Source organism: Leucopleurus acutus (assembly GCF_964270905.1).
Source record: "Leucopleurus acutus genome assembly, chromosome: 7".
NCBI classification, from domain to species: Eukaryota; Metazoa; Chordata; class Mammalia; order Artiodactyla; family Delphinidae; genus Leucopleurus; species Leucopleurus acutus.
The window spans coordinates 74788999-74811793 of NC_139150.1; the positions used below are offsets into that span (position 1 = coordinate 74788999).

At 35.0% G+C, this 22795-nt stretch overlaps 1 protein-coding gene across 2 annotated transcripts in view; it reads right to left on the minus strand.

Annotated features, from left to right (window-relative positions):
- Positions 1-416: 416 nt before the first annotated feature.
- The window catches only part of CAAP1 (caspase activity and apoptosis inhibitor 1), a 52088-nt gene continuing 29709 nt past the window's right edge, over positions 417-22795 (minus strand). For both annotated transcript variants that reach the window (XM_082842160.1, XM_082842161.1), the window contains exons 5-6: positions 19478-19551; positions 417-1638 (exon numbers count right to left, since the gene is read on the minus strand). In XM_082842160.1, coding sequence (XP_082698286.1) covers positions 1292-1638; positions 19478-19551 — 421 coding nt within the window. In that variant the 3' untranslated portion in view covers positions 417-1291. The remainder of the gene's footprint in view (positions 1639-19477; positions 19552-22795) is intronic.

Below are 22795 nucleotides of genomic sequence, written 5' to 3' on the forward strand. Positions count from 1 at the left end.
AATTAATTTATTTTAAGAGTCTCCGCCTAAATTCATTTTGGTATCAAACAACTACAATTAGTGATGGGGCAAGCATCCATAATTGTGGCAGGATGTTATTTACAAAAACTATACAAAATTAGATTAATTATTACATCAACTTATCAAAGCTTCCTGAAATTAGTTTCATTTTTGGAAATGTATCAAAAGTCCTCAGATCCAGAATGATAGTCTTTATTATTTTTAATTCATTAATTTAAAATTATTTTAATTATAGCACATCAGATCTTCAAGCAAAAACATCGGATGAAAGGCTGTACGATAAAATAGTCTCCTTTTCCTAATAGCTTGGAATGTAAATTAAAATGTGTTTTTTTTTTTTTTTTTTTTTGCGGTACGCGGGCCTCTCAACTGTTGTGGCCTCTCCCGTTGCGGAGCACAGGCCCCGGACACGCAGGCTCAGCGGCCATGGCTCACGGGCCCAGCCCCTCCGCGGCATGTGGGATCTTCCCGGACCGGGGCACGAACCCGTGTCCCTTGCATCGGCAGGTGGACTCTCAACCACTGCACCACGGGGGAAGCCCTTCCCTTTTTATTGAAGGAAAAAAAAAATGAACTAAGCGTCCAGTAATATCAAATACCTGTTAGAATAACTTGTCTGCTGGAATTAAAGTTGGGCAATTACTTCTACATTGTTAAAAAATGCTTTATATTAAGTCCTTTTTCTCTTTTATAAAGAAAGCTTTTCTCAGCCATTTTGGATCTCTAAGTCTTGTAACAAAAATGTCACTCAGTTTTTACTAGCAAGTCCACACCCATAGAAGGCATCTTCAATGCAGTACATATTTTAAAAGTGCATATAAGCATAACTAAATTTCTTAAATTGTTAACAAACCTAGGAGCAATAATTTAATATTCTATCGCAAAATACAGGTAGCTTAAAGGCAACATGCTTGGTCAATCTTTCATAAACTTTTTGGTTTGATGTCAAAACATTTCAAAATAAAGAAAAAAATACCATGACTCTTTGCTAATGGCTTTTCTGGTATTAATTTGCAGATATAGCTAAATACTCATCTAACAAAGTATCCCGGTTACCCAATGATATTTGCCATGAATTCAGAAAACAATAACATATATAATACAAAAGTAACAACAACAACAAAAACATGTATTTTAGGCCTAAAATGAGTTTATCTAATAAGAGTTACATGAGAAATATCATGTAAGACCCCAAATAAACTTTAGATACAAAATTATATGATGTGGCTTTGTTCAAACACATCTAATATTCAGATACAATTTAAATAAACTAGGCTGGCTTTTTTATATCACCAGCTTTCATTAGGGCTTTAATAGCTCTTGCCCTCATCTCAAGTTCTAGCAGCTCCAGCTGCTGTGCAGAAGGCTGAACATCTTCTGGTGGAGGAACAGTCAGGGTGGCGGCTTTCGGTTCCTTTGGGCTAGACTCTGCCAGTCCCAGAATCTCATTCACACTTTTCTCAATGTCTTTCTCCAGGTCATCTATCTGACCAGCTTCACTTTGGACTGTATTTTCTGAGACCTCTGGAGCAGCTGCTTCTTCATTGCATGGGCCTTCTATGTCGCTGTCATAAGCATCTGCATTTATACTGAGTACATCACTATCTTCCCCTTTGCCTGTAACAAACAAAAAAAGGCAAAGAACCATGTAACCTAAATGCCCTGATCAAAATTTCCTTTCTGTTTATGATGAAAGGGCTGCTGTGACCCACACCTCCCACCATGGAGTCCCAAATACATTCCATAAACCCCATCCCAACCCCTGTTCCCCTGACTCAACTTCCTTCCTCCCTTCTTCCCTTCCTCCCTCTCTCCCTCCCTCCCGCCCTTTCTTTCCTTCTTTCCTTCCTTCCCTCCTTCTTTCCTTCCTTCCTTCCTTCCTCCCTTCCTTCCTTCCTTCCTTCCTTCCTCCCTCCCTCCCTCCCTCCCTTCCTTCCTTCCTTCCCCCCTCCCTCCCTCCCTCCCTTCCTTTTTTTCCCGCCCCCACATAGATTGTGGGACCTTAGTTCCCTGACCGGGGATTGAACACAGGTCCCAGGAGTGAAGGCGCCGAGTCCTAACCACTGGACCGCCAGGGTTCCCCCCTTCAACTTTGAAAACAGATCTGATTTAATGCAAATTTTAATGTATTTTTCATTCCACTTTAGAAGAATATGGAAGCACTGGGAAATGTATACCATCATATGGATGTCCCTGATCAATTTTCCTAATTAAAATATCGTTAACTCTTTAGACCACAGTGAAGCCTCTACATTACAAAATGCTGACACCCTTTGGATAGAGTATAGCTTATTACTGAAGAAGCAAAATTCTATTTGAGAAGGAGTTTAAAATACTTTGCCTTATAAACTACAAAAAAGGAAAAATATCACTGGCAAGCTGGACACCATGTGCATTGCAATTATTTCAAAGCTTTTCATATACTTTTTCAAACACTTTGTTCTAAATCAATAAATTAAAGGAGAATGCCTAAGGCCACTTTCTAAGGTAAAATAACTTTTCACCAAGAGGATTTTAATTAATAAAGTTAGCATGCCATAAATTTTTAAAGTACGTTTGTTATAAAACTTCTATAACTGATGCTAAGAACTTGCATATAAACACAGATTGTAGCCCTCAACCACCTTGGCCTGGACCATTACTGAAGTCCACGAGTTATTTACAACTTTGAGCGCTCCCTTATACCTCCAATTTATTTATCTTTTAAATTCCTAATATTTTTTTTAAAAAGAAAGTAATGATCCTCCAATTGTTAGCTTTGTTAGTTTTCTTGTAGTAGGAAGAACTTATTGACAAAATATAGATTGACAGATGGAAAATTCTGATAATAGAATGTACAAACAATTCTACTCCATGGATTTTAAAATAAATGATATAGTGACCTTGATTCTGCTACACACCCTCTCAATGTTTCAAAGGAGAAAACTCTTTATGAAAAAACTTTTTTTGATTATATTTTCTATGGATTCGTTTCAAACATTTTTAGAGGGCAGAGGTGGGGTTTGCTTTATTTTTTTAATCAGAAACAGCTATACATGTTATTCACTGAAGAAATGGGGCTCTATAAATTTGGTGTTCTCAGTTTACATTAAAAATTATCCAAATCCAAGTGACTGGGTTCTCTGTAGCACAGTTTTGGTAAAAGCATTCACAAGTTCCATCTGCCCATTATACCTGCACCATGGATGCCAAAGCTTTGTAGAATCTGTACCTGAAATGATTTAGCATAAGCACTTCACTTCACAAATGTGAAACTAAGGTAAGTGATTTGTACAATGTAATCTGACAAACTATGTAAAGATCTAGGATCATACTTCAAGTCTTTTCACTATTTCTTAATTTTCTTCATTCTACTGACTCACTTTTAAAGTATAGCTTGCAAATATATGAATACATTTTCAAAGATAATTTACTCTCATCCTATTAGAAATAGCAGGGTTTTTTGTTGTCAATTATGTTCCTCAAATCAGGAGTAAAACTTGTACACTCTTTCTAAAAAAGTAACTTTAACCTAAAATGCCTCATTCTAAGCCCTCAAAATGTCAGTGTGGTAAAGTTCTGTCCTTCCACACCCCCATTTTACATATGTGAAAATGTGTGTGTGTGCGCATGTGTGTTCACAGGGAAGTGAGTACACATTTAAATTATAAGAGAATTCTACAAAAGAGCATCTTCAAGTTTTTACATGGGCTTAGGAGTCTGAGAGTAACAAATCAATCTCAGGGAAATTGTTTGTACTCCTCTAAAATAAATAAAAACAGTTTTACTGTATGCATGATGTTAAAGTAAGACTATTGAAATCCACCAAGAAAAATAAAAAGACAGGTGGGTCTGAGGTAAAATAATACAAATGTAATTGAAAATATTAAGAATAAGAATTCAGACTGTTGGCTGTTAAAGACATTACAATAAAAAATGGCTCAGGGAAGAGAGCAAGCATAAAATTAGACCCAAATTGCTGATGTCATAAAGCAGCAAAATAACTAAAGTAACTTAGATGTGGTACATATATACAATGGAATATTGCTCAGCCATAAAAAAGAATGAAGTAATGTCATTTGCACCAACATGGATGAACCTAGAGATTATCATACTAAGTGAAGTAAGTCAGAGAGAGAAAGACAAATATCATATAATACCACTCATATGTGGAATCTAATTTTTAAAAAAAGATACAAATGAACCGATTTACAAGACAGAAATAGACTTACAGATATCGAAAACAAACTTATGGTTATGTACAATTTTGAGTGCTCAAAGTTGTAAATAACAAACTTATGGTTACCAAAGGAAAAAGGTGGGGGGACGAATAAATCAGGAGCTTGGGATGAACATACACATACTACTATATATAAGATAAATAACCAACAAGGACCTACTGTATAGCACAGGAAACTACTCAATATTCATATTGAGTATGAATATAGGTGATAACCTATATGAGAAAAGAATCTATAAAAGAATGAATATATGTATATGTTTATGTATAACTGAATCACTCTGCTGTACACCTGAAACTAACACAACATTGTAAATCAACTATACTCCAATAAAATTAAAATAAACAAATTAAAAATTTAAAAATAAAGTAACTTTAAAATATACACAAAGAAACAAGAGGGTATGATATATTCCTTACTAGATTATATAAAAGAGCAGAATTAATGTAACATGGGTGGCCCTTAAAATACTACATACCATTTAGAGAACTTCAGAGAAAAAGCAGCATAACTAAAGAAATGAATCAAATAACTTAAGGGAAAGGACTAAAGGAGTTGAAGAATTTGGCTAAGGAACACAGAGTAGAGTTAAAATATTTTTCAGGGAAAAAGCAATACAAGGATTTATTGAGCATTCATCTCTTATGGTTGATCCCCTAGCCAACTACTCACAAATATACATTCTATTCCATTTTCCTCTGATCTGGATACATTCATCATTTCTCTTTTCTTTTGTTTTCCTGCTATCTTCTGTGCTACCAACTTGATTCATACCCGTCAAACTCTACACAAGTACCAAAGCTTTTTAAATAACAAATCAATCCATCTAGATTCAGTATCTAGACAGCAAAATGAATCAATCACTATCTAAATTCATCACTAACACAGATGAATAAATGGAACAATTTATCAGAGAAAATATTTGTTTATATTATTTAATGAGGCATAGTTATAAACATGGGATAAAACCATAAAGGGAAAATATCTCACAACTAAACAGAACACCCAACACTTTAAATATTTTACTGACAAGGAGAAAATTTACAACTACAAAAGACTCAATCACTTTAAAATTAATATAGTTTCGGTATTTAAAAATGGGAGTGTACTACATAATAGAAAACCTAAAATGCAATACCTGTATTTTTATTATCATCTATAACAAACCTCAATGCTTGAAAGCTACAGAGATTCCCCTAAGCTAGATAAAGGAAAACATTTTATGTTTTATGTTTGCTTTTTGTTAAAATAAAAGTTTTAATTATCCAAAGTAAACAAACATAGAAGAATTATTAAATATTTTGAGTAATAAAAATTAAAAAGGACTTTTAAGTTATATTACATTTAAACCTTGATAGGGCCTATAATATTCCACTTGCAAATAATTCAACATATCAGAATACTTTTAAGGCATAAAATGAAAGCATATCTAATGCTATGAGTGACTACATGCTTGTGAAACTTCTTGATAGTGAGTTATTAAATTAAGCCAAGAGACAAACCCTAGTACATGGAATAATTAAGTACCTGTCTGAATTCCTGATAAAGATGGCAAATTGAGCACACATATCTAATTCCTTTCCCTATCAAGAATCCACTGAAGTGACAGGAGAGATACTTAAAAATAATAGCATAAGGACTTCCCTTGTGCCACAGTGGTTAAGAATCCACCTGTCGGGCTTCCCTGGTGGCGCAGTGGTTGAGAGTCCGCCTGCTGATACAGGGGACACGGGTTCGTGCCCTGGTCCGAGAAGATCCCACATGCCGTGAAGCGGCTGGGCCCATGAGCCACGGCCGCTAAGCCTGTGCGTCCAGAGCCTGTGCTCCGCAATGGGAGAGGCCACAACAGTGAGAGGCCCACGTACCGCAAAAAAAAAAAAAAAAAAAAAAAGAATCCACCTGTCAATGCAGGGGACAAGGGTTTGAGCCCTGGTCCAGTGAGATCCCACATGCCGCGGAGCAACTAAGCCCGTGCACCACAATCACTGAGCCCGAGCTCTGGAGCTTGTGAGCCACAACTACTGAGCCCAAGTGCCACAACTACTGAAGACCATGTGCCTAGAGCCCGTGCTCTGCAACAAGAGAAGCCACCCAATGAGAAGCCCATACACCACAACGAAGAGTAGCCCATGCTTGCTGCAAACTAGAGAAAGCCTGCACACAGCAACGAAGACCAAACGCAGCCATAAACAAACAAATAAATAAATAAATTTATAAAAAAGAAAAAAACTGTAAATTAACTGAGAATGAAAATAACAAACATCAGTCCTTCCTAAGTAAAATACAAAACAGAGAACCACAAAGGAAAAATACCAACAAACAAAGCTGAAAAAACGTAAGACTTCTGAGAAAGAAAATAGACTACAAATAAAATTGTAAGACAGGGCAAACCTATAATAAAATATTAGCAAAATACATTTTTTAACAGGACAAATGTAAGGATATATACAACGTCTGGGTATTGTTAGAAATAACTAAAAACATGGGCAAAGGATAGAAACGGGTTAAGCATTTCACAAAATATGAAATACAAAGGATCAATAAACATATAAAAATGATCAACATAATTTTTCATCAGGGAAATACAAATTAAAACATTAAGATATTACTTTTTACTCATTAGTAAAAAATAAGAATTTCAGCCATCTGGAGAAAAAAATAATAAATTGGCAAGATGCAAAAATGATCAAAACACACTGTTAAGTCAAAAAAGTAAGCTAAAGAGTAATAATCATACTATGTTAAAAATAACATAAGTAAGTTATTAATAGTGGTTTACTTCTGGGGAGGGGAGTAAAAGTAGAAGGGGAAGAGAAGAAATTGAGTTTTCCAATTTTGCTCTATGAACATATGTATTTCTTCAACCATTTCTAAGAATATAACCTTGTAGAAAGTTTAAAAAAGAAATTATAATATTAGATAAGAAAGGGTATCATCTAAAAAGAAATTTTGCTGGATTTTTACAAAATGTAAGTAGGCAGGATAAAATTGACAGAAAAATAAAGGCAAAGCAAAATCACTGCCAAAGACACCACAGGTAAGTGTAATTCTTTCTTAGAGTCTTGGAAGCAGGGAAGAGTTGGCTTTGGAACATACAGCAAGATACTTAAACTCATTCAGAATAGTTGAGTCAACTGAACCCTTCCTTCCTTCCCTCCCCTTCCTTGACACATGCCCAAGCACACTATTGGGAGGCCTACCCCATTCACTTACACTAAAGAGATCTGGTAGAGAAATATAACTAAATATCTATTGAAGAAATCCAAACCAGCTACCAGAAAAACTACAATAAATGAAGAACCAAGATGAACAAAGGAGGACATAAAGAAAATTTAGGGATCAGAAGATATTCTACTGGAGGAGAATGAGGGGTTGGGGTGTCTACTTAGTATCCGTATGGAGTTTGAAGTAGACAATGTAGCCATAAAACAAGCACAGGGTGCAATGAAAAAGGACCAGAGAACAAGAAATATTATAATTTACAATTACAGTTATCAAGAGCAAACATTCAATGGCTGTTGAAAGACAATGTTTAAAAAAAAAAAAACCTTTCAAAATGTAGAAAATAAAAATATATTTAAAATATGCAATAAAAGTTAAGAGATGAGGATGAATGACTCACAAGTCCAACAACCTAATATAATTAATTCAACAAATATTGTTGAGCACCTACTATGTATAAGACATTGTTTTAAACACTGAGGAAACAGCAGTGAATTTTAAAAATTCCTTGCCTTACCATTAAGTCATAGGAGAGACACTATAAATAAATCAACATCAGGTGCTATGAAAAAAATAAATCAGGATAGAAGATAGTAGTAGAATGTTTTCATACAGTGATCACTGTAATTTGATACAGTAACAGTTGAGCAGAGACTTAAAGCAACAGAACAAGTCAGAAAGCAAGAAGAGAGGGAGTGAAGAGGGAAAATACTATGTATAAAATAGTTAACTAATGAAAACCTACTGTATAGCACTGGGAACTCTACTCAGTGCTCTGTGGTGACCTAAATGGGAAGGAAATCCAAAAAAGAGGGGATATATGTATACATATAGCTGATTCACTTCACTGTACAGCAGAAACTAACACAACACTGTAAAGCAACTATACCCCCCAAAAATACAAATAAAGAAATAAGAGAAGAAAACTGATATGAAACAAAGAAGGCTTTCACACTGAAAGGGTCTGCCAAGAGCATCACACCTAAGACACATCCTGTGAAATATCAGAACTCAACGATTAAAAAAAAAATAGTTCTTAAAATTTCCAAGGAGGGAAAAAATAGATGTCCAAGAAAAGATAGCCTCAAGAAATCAAGAGCATTCTTATCAGCCACTGTGGACAATACATTCCAATGGCTACGGACATGCTCACAAAAAAGAGGACTAATGACATACTGTGTCTCGAGGACACAACACTGCTTCTAAATATTCTTGTTAAAAGATTGAACATGAATCTGATCAAGGCTTTATATCTAATTATCAATTTACAGAAAAATAATGTTAAATAAAACACTGAGATGCAATCAGTAAATTTAAACTGAGAAACTCCGACAACCCAGCTTCTTCAAGAAATAAACTGCAAAGAGAGGGAGAAAGGGAGAGAAAGGGGAGTAGATTAAAAAGAGACTCAGTATCATCCAATTGCAATGTAGGGACCTTATTTGGATCCCGATTCTTACAAATATAGTTTTAAAAATACTATAAGACAATCAGAGAAGTTTGAACACTGAATATCTCAGGATTAAAATTACATTATCACTGTTCTGTAACCCCTAATGAAATAATGGAACTAGACAATACTAAATAGCTATTAAAACCATTAGGCTGACAACACCTGACCCAATAGATCAATCTTAATATCACAATACCCACCAATGAACAACTAGGTTTAAATTTGAACACTTTCTGAATATTATCTGATGGTTTAAGAAATGCTACTTTTTAAGGTATTATGATTATGTTTAAAAACCCACCTCTTATCTTTAAGAGATATATTGATACTAAAATATATACAAATGAACTGAAAAGATGTAGGATTTGCTTTAAAATAACATAACAGGTAGGAAGCAGGTAGGAATATAGATGAAAAAAGATTAGACATAGGTGGATAATTGTTGAAGATGTAGCTGAGTACATGGGAATTAATATTCCTATTTTCTTTCCTATTTTTGCTTGAAAATTTCCCAAATAAAAAGGTTTTTTAAAGTTGATTTTTATTTAGAAACCTGTAACAACAGGTTTTAATACACACACAGACACACACACACACACACACACACACTGGAAAAGAAAATGAGAACATCGAAATCCAATTTTCCTATCAAGCAAACATAGAGTTGGTTATTAGAAGGGTTAAACTACTTTACTTTTTCTATTTTAATTAGTTTTTCTCATCTGATTTTAAGTTATTCACGTTCAGTGGTTATGCCATTTAGAACAACACATTTCACCATCCTTCCCTCTAGAATCTTAACTCTCCAAGGCCTCCGGCGTTATCAATCTGCTGGAATCTCATTAGTAACAAAGCGTATGATATATTGGACAGCAATGCTATGCCTCCATGGATTTCTTTTCTTAGACTACAGATAATTTTGGTTTAAAAATTTTTTAAGTTATGAAGAACACATTTTTAATGTATTCTAACTGTAGAAAGTCAGCTTGATAACTTTTAACATTTTTAGTGAGTTCCAGCCTTTTCAAGAAGCCAAAACTTTATTTTCTGAAAAAGAAACAAAACTGTTCTTTTAATATATAAGAATAATTTTTTCTGGATAAGCCTTCAATCTTCCTCTCAGCAAAACTAACAGATTTGGCTATTTTTTTTCATGCAGTGTTTTAAACTATTGATTTAACTTTAAGTGCATCATGTTAACCATCATATTCAAAACTTAATCATGACATTAACCAACTATTACTCATAAAAAAGAAAATGCAAACAATTTAATACAGAAAAACTGTCTAGTATTCCACCAAACCCCTTGAACTATCCATTAAACTTCTGGATAAGTGATTGTCTGCTAGCCTGTAAACCTAACTTTTAAGAAACACGAATCCAGAGATTAGTAAATATTCACTCAGTATCTATTTACATATGTGCTGTAAAGGCCACAGAAGTAGGCCTTACAAAATGCCACAGGTAGTGTAGACTAAATATGTGTGGCAGGATTTAAGACACAGGTTTTGCCTTCATGGTGCTTGAGGATGCTTAAAATATGAACATCACACTTTAAAATGCTAAATTGTACAATATAAAGTATAATAGAATATCACAGTATATAAAGCAATAGTGAAAAGTCAAGGAGATCTTTACAGACATGTATTATTAAGTAGGTCTTAGAATCTAACAGGTGATATTGACAGGGGAGGAAACTCCAAGTGTGAGGGACAGAATGGACAAAGGCAAAGTATTAGATCTAAACTCAGTACAATATGTGAGCCTAACAGAATAAAACGCAGACGTGAGAATACAGAAAAGGGTAGTACCCAAAATTACTGCCTCTGAAGACATCACCATTCCAGGATAAAAAGCACAACAGGCTTTTACAATGGATCAGGTAAGTAAATATTTTGGGGTCACACTGGGGTACAATAACAGGCTAACACATGAGAGATTCCTGACCACCCTTCCTCTAGTAATCTGAAAGTAAACAGGAAGAACTTATTTTTAGATGTCATTCATCATTTCTCCTATCATTTGATTAAACAGGCTTCTAATATGAAAACATACAAAACATAAAACATGGGGTTAAAAATGAAGACAGAGTAGTGTATTTACAAGCACTGCTGTTTAAAATCAGGCAACTGTTCTCCCCAAAGATTTGTTGGAACTTATGAATTTAAAAGGGCATCACACTCAAATATTCTCTGCTAGTAACATCTCAGTGCTCCACAATCTGCCCATCCAAGGAAGGCGTTCTTAAACTCATCTACCTCACAATAGGCCACGTTTCCTGCGACACTGCTTTAGTTTGTTTAAATATAAATATAAGCTTACAAAGAGATACTAAAGACTGGATTCTAATTTTAGATAATGTAAAAGTATCTTTTATATACTCATGCAGAAAGCAGCCAGTCATTATCAGTATGCCAGAAAAGTGGTAGTGCATTTCATAAAACATAGAAATCCTACCCTAAAACTGAAAACACTTTCATTAAAGAAGTAGGAAAAATAACGAAAACTGTCAGTTTCACCCTCATTCTTTCCATAAAAGAAAATACGTGGAAGTAGTGAGAGTCTTTGGAAAAAATAACTATGTCACCTTAGAGTATATGGTATGAAGGTGGAAAATGCAGTATAAAGTGTCCTGTATGTTTTCAGAATGGTTGGAAAAAAGATAATCTCATGAGGAAGGACAGTTCAAGAGTGTAGAAAGATGCTCAAAAATAAAACTCGGGCTTCCCTGGTGGTGCAGTGGTTGAGAGTCCGCCTGCCGATGCAGCGGACACGGGTTCGTGCCCCGGTCCGGGAAGATCCCACATGCCGCGGAGCGGCTGGGCCCGTGAGCCATGGCCGCCGAGCCCGTGCGTTCGGAGCTTGTGCTCCACAACGGGAGAGCCCACAACAGTTAGAGGCCCGCATACCGCAAAAAATAAAAAAATAAAACTCTAACCAAACATTAATTATCCAAATGAGGAAATATCCAAAGAAATATAAGCTACAGAAGAATCTCTATGATGACCACATATTTTATAAAGGGCACATGATCAATGCTTAATATAAAAGACTGGTATTAATCTATACAAGCAATATAAACAAAGCTAAAGGCTAAGGGAAACAAACCAAAACATGGCTCAGTTTTGTTAAGACCAGAAAGAAAAACAAGCTTATAAGCAACTCACTCTTTGGGGTAGGTGGTAGAATATTAATAGGTAAATCTAACTAATATTCTATTTCATTTCTATCTTCTTTTTAAGAACCTTGAACATACTGGACAGGACAGAAGAGAAAGAAGGAATTCTTTTAGTCATCTATCCATCCACTTACTCATTCAAAAGAATATATGAGTACCCACTACAGACAAGCAGTGAAGACTTAAAGAATCCTAAGACACAATCCTTTACCTTAAGTACCTAAATTTAGGTACTCATAAATGCTTATTGAATTGAAAACAATTATTAATTATTGGGCAGTGTTATAACAGAAGTAAATAAGCAGGCAACTATGGACTTTAGTTAGTAATAATGTATTAATAGTGCCTCATCAATTTTAACAAATTTACCACACTAATGCACGATGATAATATGGGAAACTGGGAGAAGCGGTGGTAAGTGGGTATACAGGAGCTCTGTACTTTCCACTCAATTTTTTGTAAACCTAATTTAAAGCTGTTCAAAACAATTTTAAGTATTAGTTTTTAAAAATAAAAATAAAGCTTGTTAACTACAAGCTCAATATGTTATCAACTATATGATGTGGCAACCAAAACGGCTGATTAAATCATAGGCTAGGTGTGAGGTGTATAAAAAGTTCAGGAACTGTTAACAAAATTGATTTCAAGCCTAGTATTTACTATCTTTCTTTTGGTAGCAGCACTTCTATATAAGGAGGTACTTTTCCCAATGAACTGGATGAGAACATAGTGGCTGAAAAACGCAGAGGATCCAAACATCTGAGGAAGGGTTGGAGTATGCAACCTCCAGTGTAGCTCCCCTAAGAGTGTGTCTAGGATCCTATGAAATGCATCACAAGATAGAATGTTTAAAATGAGTACAATTTAAATAAACATTTCTCTCAATACTGAACCAAATTCATAATTTCATTCTTGATAAAAAACACACAGAGCATTATGCATCCAAAAACCTTATCGGTTTACTTTTTTTTTTTTAAATCCAGAAAAGTCTCACATTCAAATGCAACAGAGGGGCCTTCAAAAGGTACAGGAAGAGTATGGGCTAATTTCCATATAAAATGTAATTTTTACCCTTTCATTCAACTACTACTCATAGAAAGAGACAAATTAAAAAGCAGGGAGGATCATGTTGGTGTCACTGCTGGTAATAACTTGTGAAAAAGCTCAAAGGAATGAGAAAAGAAATGTAAATTCTTATGCCACACCGATGGTTACACCACAATCTCTTCTTACTTCACCAACTGCTGAACTGGATAACATTTCCCCAGAACAAGTTTTTTTAAATCTTTTAAAGAAGTTAACTCATGTTGAAAAGCTGCATTCTGTGAATACTTATTTGTTAGAGCCAGTCAAGGAGATAATCAAGGGCAAGGAGGAAAGGAATTAGGCTCAAACTTTGAAAACAAATCAGTAGTACACATGCTTCTCTGCTTCCAACTCCAGAACAGCCTTCTAACACTTTCTTTTCAGTTTCCCCTCAGCTCTCTAACACTCCTACCTGCAATTTTGGTTTTCAAAGGAAGAGGCAGCACAGAGCTCATCTGCCAATCCAGACTTCTTCACGTAAAACTTTTGGCCTACAAATGCTACTTAATTAACTGATGATCTTCATTCTCTCTTCCTTTACAGTGCAATAAAAGTCTCTGATGACATTTTTCTCATTATCTTTTCAATTTTTTATAGCTTGTACTTATTCCTTCATGGTTGTAAAGTTCTTTTCAGCAAAACTCAACCCCTTTGTAACTGCAAACTGATTTCTTCATTCTTTTTATTCTAGTCCCTCTCCGTACCTACCTTCCCTTCTCCTAGTGCAGTACTACCTCAGAACAACAACAGAAGCAATAAGAACAAAAATTGAGTTTTTCCATTTCTCTCTCACCTTAAGGACTCAAACAGTCTCACACAATTTTACGCTTAATCTTTGCTAAATGATGGAAAATATCCCATATAAAACTGAATTTTTTTGAAGTAATAAATGAATACATTATGGCCACCATCAATCCTTTACAATAGTCTAAAAGAGTGGTCTCTCAACTTCATTATTTACATAAACCTATCAGTGAAAACATTTTTTAAGTACCTGTCCAACTACATATTTTTTATTTACTTATAAATTAATATATAATTAATATGAACCACTACAATTACATACATGTAACTGAAAATTTTAAAAGGGAGAGGTTTAAATATATAAGTTTATATGTATTTATTTACTTTAGAAGCTCTAGTATTTTTATCTTGCATTCCCAGGAAGTGTGTATAATTACACCGTGGTGACCAGTGGTCTGAAAGGCTGAAAGAAGCCCAAAGAAAATACCTATCTAAACTTTCATCACACGGTTTAACCACTGAAAACAATTTTCCCCTATTAAAGTCTACTTTTCAAATTCTTGAAGCTCTCAACAAGGTAATTCTTAAAGCTGTCTATCATTCATTAACTGTTTTTTAATTAATTTATTTATTTATTTATTTATTTTTGGCTGCGTTGGGTCTTCGTTGCAGTGCACAGGCTTTCTCTAGTTGCTGTGAGCAGGGGCTACTCTTGTTGCAGCATGCAGGCTTCTCATTGCAGTGGCTTCTCCTGTTGCAAAGCACTGGCTCTAGGCACGTGGGCTTCAGTAGTTGTGGCACGCAGGCTCCAGTAGTTGTGGCTCGCGGGCTCTAGAGCACAGACTCAGTAGTTGTGGCACATGGGCTTAGTTGCTCTGCGGCATGTGGGATCTTCCGAGACCAGGGATCAAACCCGTGTGCCCTGCACTCTACCCCAGGATTCTTAACCACTGCGCCATCAGGGAAGTCCTATCATTCATTAACTCTTGAATTAGAAGGCCAAAATATAATTGCATGAGGCAACTACATTACTTTAAAAAAAGTGACAAGATTTGAGTCTAACCACAGCAAAAGTCTGTGCATTTTGTGTGTGTGTTTGCACATCTTTCTCTAATAGAAAAGAGGAATAATTTTCACATGAGAAAGTTAATGTAAAAGATTCAGAGTAAAATGTAGTCAATGTCTTATTAATTTTAATCGTTTTATACACCATGTGCTTACATTACTTATTTTTATAACTGTATTCAAATGAATGCATCTTAAGTAACCATCATACAGCTTAAAGACTAAAAACTCAAGCATCTTTTTCTCTAACAGAAAAATGCAGAGATAGAAAAAATTGTATATCTCATTCTTCTTCCATTAAACAATTTAATAAAACAGTTACTAAGAAGCACTCTTCACAAGTGCAGACACTGCTCTAGGCCCTGTTCTTTAGAAAATCTGATAGAAAGGAACTTCAAGATCGAGGCCAAACATCCAAATATTTAAACATTGCGAGAATCTGCTCTACAACAGCAACACCAAGTGGCCATTTGTGCAACCTGTGTTCAAACACCTTCAGCAATAGGGATGAACGTATCTCAGAAGGCAGCCCAATGCATTTTCTGATACATCTGATTATTTGAAATAAATAAATCGATCCAAACATGTTTAATGATAACCTTATCTACTGGCCCTGCTTTTATTCTCAAATTCTCAATACAGAACAAGCCTAGTCAGTCTTCTATTTAACAGCCCTTCAAATATTTTAAAGGGACTACTATAAACCTCAACTCTTCTTGTCAACCTAAATACACAATTTTTAACTTAGCTATTTGATTAATCATGTATAGTAAAAAAAAATTTCTCATAACAATTTCCAAGAAGGAATGCAAACATAAGAGTTTAATTCTTGAAGTTACAAAGGAGAATAATTTGCAAAATTACACAAAGTTTACCCCAGTTGTAAACTTTAAAGCAAAAATTTAAATTGTTTTAATATTACTAAATGTCTTAACTTTATTTATTTATAGATAAATATATAGAAGAGAATTCATTAAGATTAGCAAAGATTTGTTTGATATTTTAAAAGTATTTTCTATGCATTAAATACCTTTGACAAACAGCAGTTTCATTTTTTTCTTAACTGTAGCACAAATGACTAATTTAGAAAATTTATATAAACCATTCTTATACAACTACCCTCCTGCTAAAAATGAATGCCTTAGGACACTAATCCTAATCCTATTTTACTACAGGACCAATCAATCAACTAGTAGATTATATTTACATTTAAATAATGTTTGCACAGTGAAGGTGAAAGTTAGTGTACAATCTGATACCTTCAGCACAGCCAGTTTCATAAATAAATTTCCTATCGATAAGATAAATATTACCAGTACTAGACAAAGAAATGCCATTTTCAATTTACCTAATTCATAGTCACTGTTTCTCAGTATTGAGTATTTTAGAAACTGAAAAAACTGAAAATATAATTTAAATAACTTGTCAATATCATATACCATTAATAGGGCATATAAGATTTATTTTATCCTGAAAGAACAAAGGGAAAATTCAGTGCTGCTTTATATTTTGGTCTACTGAGCAAAGGGTTACTTTAGTGCTAAGTAAGCTTCAATTAATTTTCTTAAATGGTCAAGTCATTAAATAAAATGACAACGCATTCACAAGGAGAATTATGCTCTGTTTTTATTGAGCTAATAACTGTGAGCAAAAATAGAAAGTTACAGATAATATTAAATCAATTTTGAAAGTTCTGCATATTAAAGACAGACAATATTAGTTCATTTAAAATAAAGGCAAGGGCTTCCCTGGTGGCACAGTGGTTGAGAGTCCGCCTGCCGATGCAGGGGACACGGGTTCGTGCCCCGGTCCGGGAAGATCCCACATGCTGTGGAGCGGCTGGGCCCGTGAGCCATGGCCGCTGAGCCTGTGCGTCCGGAGCCTGTGCTCCACAACGGGAGAGGCCACAACAGTGAGAGGCCCGCGTACCGCAAAAAAATAATAATAATAAAAATAAATAAATAAATAAAGGCAATAATCTTTACTGAGCCTGTCAGGATTTGTTTCCTGGGGTACCTCACCTTCTTGGTTAACTCCAAGCAAGTTAGTTACTATCTGGTTCAGATTTCAGCTATACTAATATTTGTCTGTAAAAAGTTCCATATAATTGAATCTTCTAAATGACTTACGTTTATCCCATTATGCAACAAAATTTAAAATTTTAACCACTTCATAGGCATTTTTCTAAAAGACTTCACTTATTTCACTGCTTTCTAAAAAGAGCTGAAATTTAATTTAACCATTTTCTACAAATTTAGTTACAGTATGAACATGAACTGTACTGCAAAACGGTAACTGCTGTGCTTGGATCTCCTGTTTCCTCTCCTCTGCTTGCTGTCACTTACTGATGACAGTGTGTTCTTGATGTTTCTGATGCTGAGGTGAGAACCCAAGAGTGTCTATAAAGGCTCCTGAGCATAAAAAACTAGGCTTTGTGATATCTGGTTACTGAGTTATTTTTCTCTCCTTCTTCACCTCCATCGCTAATTTCCCAATTACTGAAGTTACCATAAAAAAATATATATATATCACAGCAAAATAGGCTGTTAGCACCAGGAAGGGAATTCTGAAGAGAGATCCAGGTACCTGAACACAGAAGCAGAAAAACCCCTTCCCTTAGAGGGCAGCACTGGCTAATGTGCACAATGAGGTCTCCATTCCTTTTTCACTGGGAACTGGAATCAACCTGCCCATTCTAGACTTTTCTATCCTTTATATGGCATTCTTTTTTTTAATTTATTTTTCAGGATTTTTTTTAACATCTTTATTGGAGTATAATTGCTTTACAATGTTGTGTTAGTTTCTGCTGCAAAACAAAGTTCATCAGCTGTACGTATACATATACGGTATTCTTCTCTCCACAGATAATTTAATAGCACAGTCTCCACACCTTCTGCTCATTAAATGCAAAGAACAGAACAAAGGCAGAAACAATAGCAGTGCTGTCAAATTACACATGGGGCATAAGAGTTAAATGACCATGACTACATTATATGGAAACGATGTGTGCTTGGCATGTATTGATACACGACAAACAAATATAAATAAAACTATGAATCTGAGTTTCTGTCTATGGGGGTGCTGAGAAGGATAAGGGCACAAAGATGTAATTTTGTCTGGCACTGGAATTCTCAAAATCATCAGAAATATTTATAAACACCAGAGAACGTAAGTTAGAATTACAGAAAATCTAGATTTTGTTCTCACTACACATAAAGTGAAGGAATCACAAAATTAATTAATCAACGTTCTCCCTTTTTCTTTTAAATACATATTTTGTTTTTTTGTTTTTAATTTATTTATTTTATTTATTTATTTTTGGATGCATTGGGTCTTCGTTGCTGCACACGGGCCTTCTCTTGTTGCGGCGAGCAGGGGCTACTCTTCTTTGCCGTGTGCAGGCTTCTCATTATGGTGGCTTCTCTTGTTGCAGAGCACGGGCTCTAGGCACAGTGGGCTTCAGTAGTTGTGGCACAAGGGCTCAGTAGTTGTGGCCTGTGGCTCTAGAGAGCAGGCTCAGTAGTTGCGGTGCACCGGCATAGTGGCTCGGCAGCATGTGGGATCTTCCGGGACCAGGGATCGAACCCGTGTCCCCTGCACTGGCAGGTGGATTCTTAACTACTGTGCCACCAGGGAAGTCCCTCCCTTTCTTAATTAAGCATTAGTAGTACAGGCCACGGCTTAAAAAAAGAAATTCTGCCTAAGTAAACTGATGACCTGTTTCTCTCTACCAAATAAGTTCTTATGATTCAAGTTTTAGAGAAACTATTCTAAGCCATCAAAGACTAGCTGCCTACAAAATAAACAACATAACCCTCTTGGCTGCAACAGATTCTCACTGCTCTGAAGTAATTTTCATCAGAAAAATGGAAAAATGTGAAGTAATCTTTGACTAACTAGTAAAAATTTATTTTTACATTCAGTTTTCCCTACTAGGCATGAGAAAACAACAACAACAACAAAAAGACATCTAAAAGATTAGCCCTATTCATCTACCTGGCTTGAATAAATAACAACTACCATTTTACTTCTGTTAGCTGGTAATGTCAAAAATTACTGATTTATAGAAAATAATATATGAGGAAGAAAGTAAACAAGGATAAAATATCTAGCAAAAAAAAAGACAGAAAAAAGTTACTCTATAAAACTTTCTCCCCATATACAACCCAAAGATATCCAGTTAACACAGCTACAGTATCTTGGAAGTGAGAATATATAATAGATTACTGAATTAAAACTATTCAAAAATGACACCTTTCTGTTGGCATCTGTAACCATACAGCACTAAGACAGAACCACTCCAATGGCTAAAGGAGTCATGAAATAAAGGATGTATATCTTACTCTTGATCTTAGACTAAATAAACTATTTTGTTTCCCTATCTATAAAATGGGGGCAAACTGGAAGACTGTGAAAATTTATTATTGGTAAAATGCTTATAATTTTCAGGTAAAATGTTACAGATAAAGTTAAGTACGTGATCCATACCTTGTTTTAGTTCCAAACCTTCAGGTTGCTTGTTCTCTCTCAGGGATGAGGTAGAATCTACACAGATGTCTTGCCTGAGGAATGAAAATAAATAAAAACAATCTTTTAAACATTATTCAATGAAATAATATTTACTGCTGAGGTTCCTAGAATTAAGTTATACACTTGAGAAGACAGTGAATTCTTCTCAGCCCCCAAGGTACCATTCAGTACATTCTGGAAACTCAGAAACATGTATACAAGTGTCAGAAGCAGCGGCTATAAACTACTACCAATTTAAGTAGTATACTTTGTAAAATCAAGGAACAAACCAGGAATGAATACCGAGGTTAATTTTCTCTCCCTTCCAATACTCTGCAGGGTAGATGATGGGAGAAGTCATAACTCACAGAAGAATCTAGTAATTTTTCAAGTTCAACTGTTAAATTTAATGGGCACTCTGGCATTCAAATTATTATTTTTTTGTTTGTTTTTGCTGTATGCGGGCCTCTCACTGTGTGGCCTCTCCCATTGTGGAGCACAGGCTCCGGACGCGCAGGCTCAGCGGCCATGGCTCACGGGCCCAGCTGCTCCGCAGCATGTGGGATCCTCCCGGACTGGGGCATGAACCTGTGTCCCCTGCATCGGCAGGCGGACTCTCAACCACTGCGCCACCAGGGAAGCCTCAAATTATTTTATATTCATCTAATTTCATACCTCAAATGCTTTGGTGTCTACGGGATGTGGAAAATACATATCTTATTTGTAATATACATATGTAATCAAAGTAAATGGATTATGTATAAGATCATGCCATAAAAAAAGTTCTTGATTCACTATTTCTGCAAAAGAGCTGTAAACTAAACTAATACTCTTTCTTAGAGAGCATTATACCATTATAATATTGATGTTACAAATACTCTACAGCAAAAGTCAAGACATTAATTATTGTAAATATTCAAAATAACTATCTTCTTTAAAATACATACCTATTACCTTCTGAGAATTTTTATACACACCCTAAGACTAACATACTAGAAATATCTAGGAAATTTTCGTATTCACAAAACTTTTTATATCCACTTAATAACAAATCCCTCAAACAACTAAAGGATAAAGACTTGTGATTATTTCTTTGAGAAGTTTACAATTTTCTTTCCAGTCAACACATTTGGCACTTATAAGTTTGTTCTGTATTAAAACTTTACTAATACAGTACAAACTCAAATAGAAACTATGAAAATATTTAACTTGGTACTATGACATCTTAGAGATTTATAACTGAGATAGCTCCATTTTTTATCCTTTTGTCTAATGTTGCCTACTCAGATTTTATTCTTTCACCAGAATGACTAGCAGATCCCAAGGAGGATATCAACAACACACCCTGGCAATCTAGGGGCAGATTAAATACCAATATACCACATTAAAAGCTTTGCAAAGGGGACTTCCCTGGTGGCACAGTGGTTAAGAATCTGCCTATCAATGCAGGGGACAAGGGTTCGATCCCTGGTCCAGGAAGATCCCACATGCCACGGAGCAACTAAGCCAGTGCACCACAACTACTGAGCCTGCGCTCTAGAGTCCACGAGCCACAACTACTGAAGTCTGCATGCCTAGAGCCCATGGCAAGAGAAGCCACTGCAACGAAGAGTAGCCCCCGCTCGCCACCACTAAAGAAAGCCCAAGCACAGCAATGACAACCCAACGCAGCCAAAAAAAAAGAAAAAAAAAAGCTCTGCAAAGAATAAAGTTAAAATATGCCACCTCAAGCCTTACGTCAAATTAGACTTTACCTACTGGGAACATTAATCTATTTCTAAGTATACTCCTTTAGAGAAAATGTTTGTTTGCTCTAATACCTGAATGGCACTTATTTCTCTTCTAAACACATACACCTAACTTTTTCAAAAAATGACTTGAACAAAAACATAATGTAACATCACCATTAAAAGGACCATGGGCATATGCAATACCTAATAAAGACACAACATCACTCACGCAACATTATAGCTGAGAATGTATAATCTATATCATGAGGAATCATGAGACAAACTGCAAGTGGAAATGAGTAATGTTCTATTAAAAAGAGGGAGGGGAGTTAAAGTCAATGTTATAAAAGACAAAGAAAGGCTGTGGAAATATTCCAGGTTAAAGGAGGCTAAAGAGTCATGACAATTAAATGTTATAACTGACTTGAGACTGCTCAACTGGAGGGGAAAACATAAAGGATATTACTGAATCAAGTGACAAACTAAAATACTGATGGCAGATAGGATAAAAGTATCAATGTTAAATTTACTAAAGCTGAATTTACTGAAGTTAACAATGTATTGCGGTTATATGAAAAAGAATATCACTATTTTAGGAAAAGTACAATGTAGTATTTAGAGGTAAAGTGTCATGATGTATGTAACTTAGCCTCAAATGTTTCAGAAGAAAATATACAAGTATATAAAGAGAAGGTGTGCAAATGGGACTAAATGTTAATAATAGGTAAATCCAGGTACAGGATATATGTATGTTTCTTGTACTATTCTTATTCCTGCAACATTTTAATAATTCTGAAATTATTTCCAAATAAAAATTTTAAATTAATAATAATGTAGTGAAGTGCATTATTTTATGCATTATTTGATTTTCTCTGTGAAAGCTCCTTGAATCCCCTTCAAATAAAACCGGACCCCTCTATAAACTCTATCTGCTGTCATAAACAAATTTTTTTATTGCCCAAAGTGAATGTTTATAATGTTCTGTTTTCTCTTAAGTTGGATTTGATCAGGCTGTTGAAGAAAATCACCAAAAAAAACTTCAGACAGTAGAGGTAGTACACCACCTTGTGGCTGAAAAGTGAAAAGCTAGATGCTTTTACATCAGTATCATCTGAAGCTGAAAAAATGTTCCAGAAAATAGTTTGGAATTTTAATTTTTCCAAGACGTAGATTTGCAACTAAAATTATCATACACATTCAGAGTTCTGTAATGCAATTTAAACATTTTCACTAAAGAGCATAAAAGGCAAGACGGAAACAAAAAAGGAAATGTCTTAAAGTGTAAGAAAATTATGTCTCCCCCAACATAATAAAACATACTAAGTGTCAGAGTTAGGAAAACTAAAGGAATTCCAATTTATAGTTAAATTACATTTAAATATTTCTATCAAACGCTTTAAAACCATATAAGAATTTTATAACAACTGGAGAGAGAAGAGGTGAAGAGAAAAAAGGGGGGAGGGAAGGAACACACTAAAAATCTGGCTTGGGTTAAGAATCTTGCAATGTTTTTTGTAGTCTTTTCCATTAAGAAAAAAAAAAAGACAGTTTTTATTTCCCCAATTCT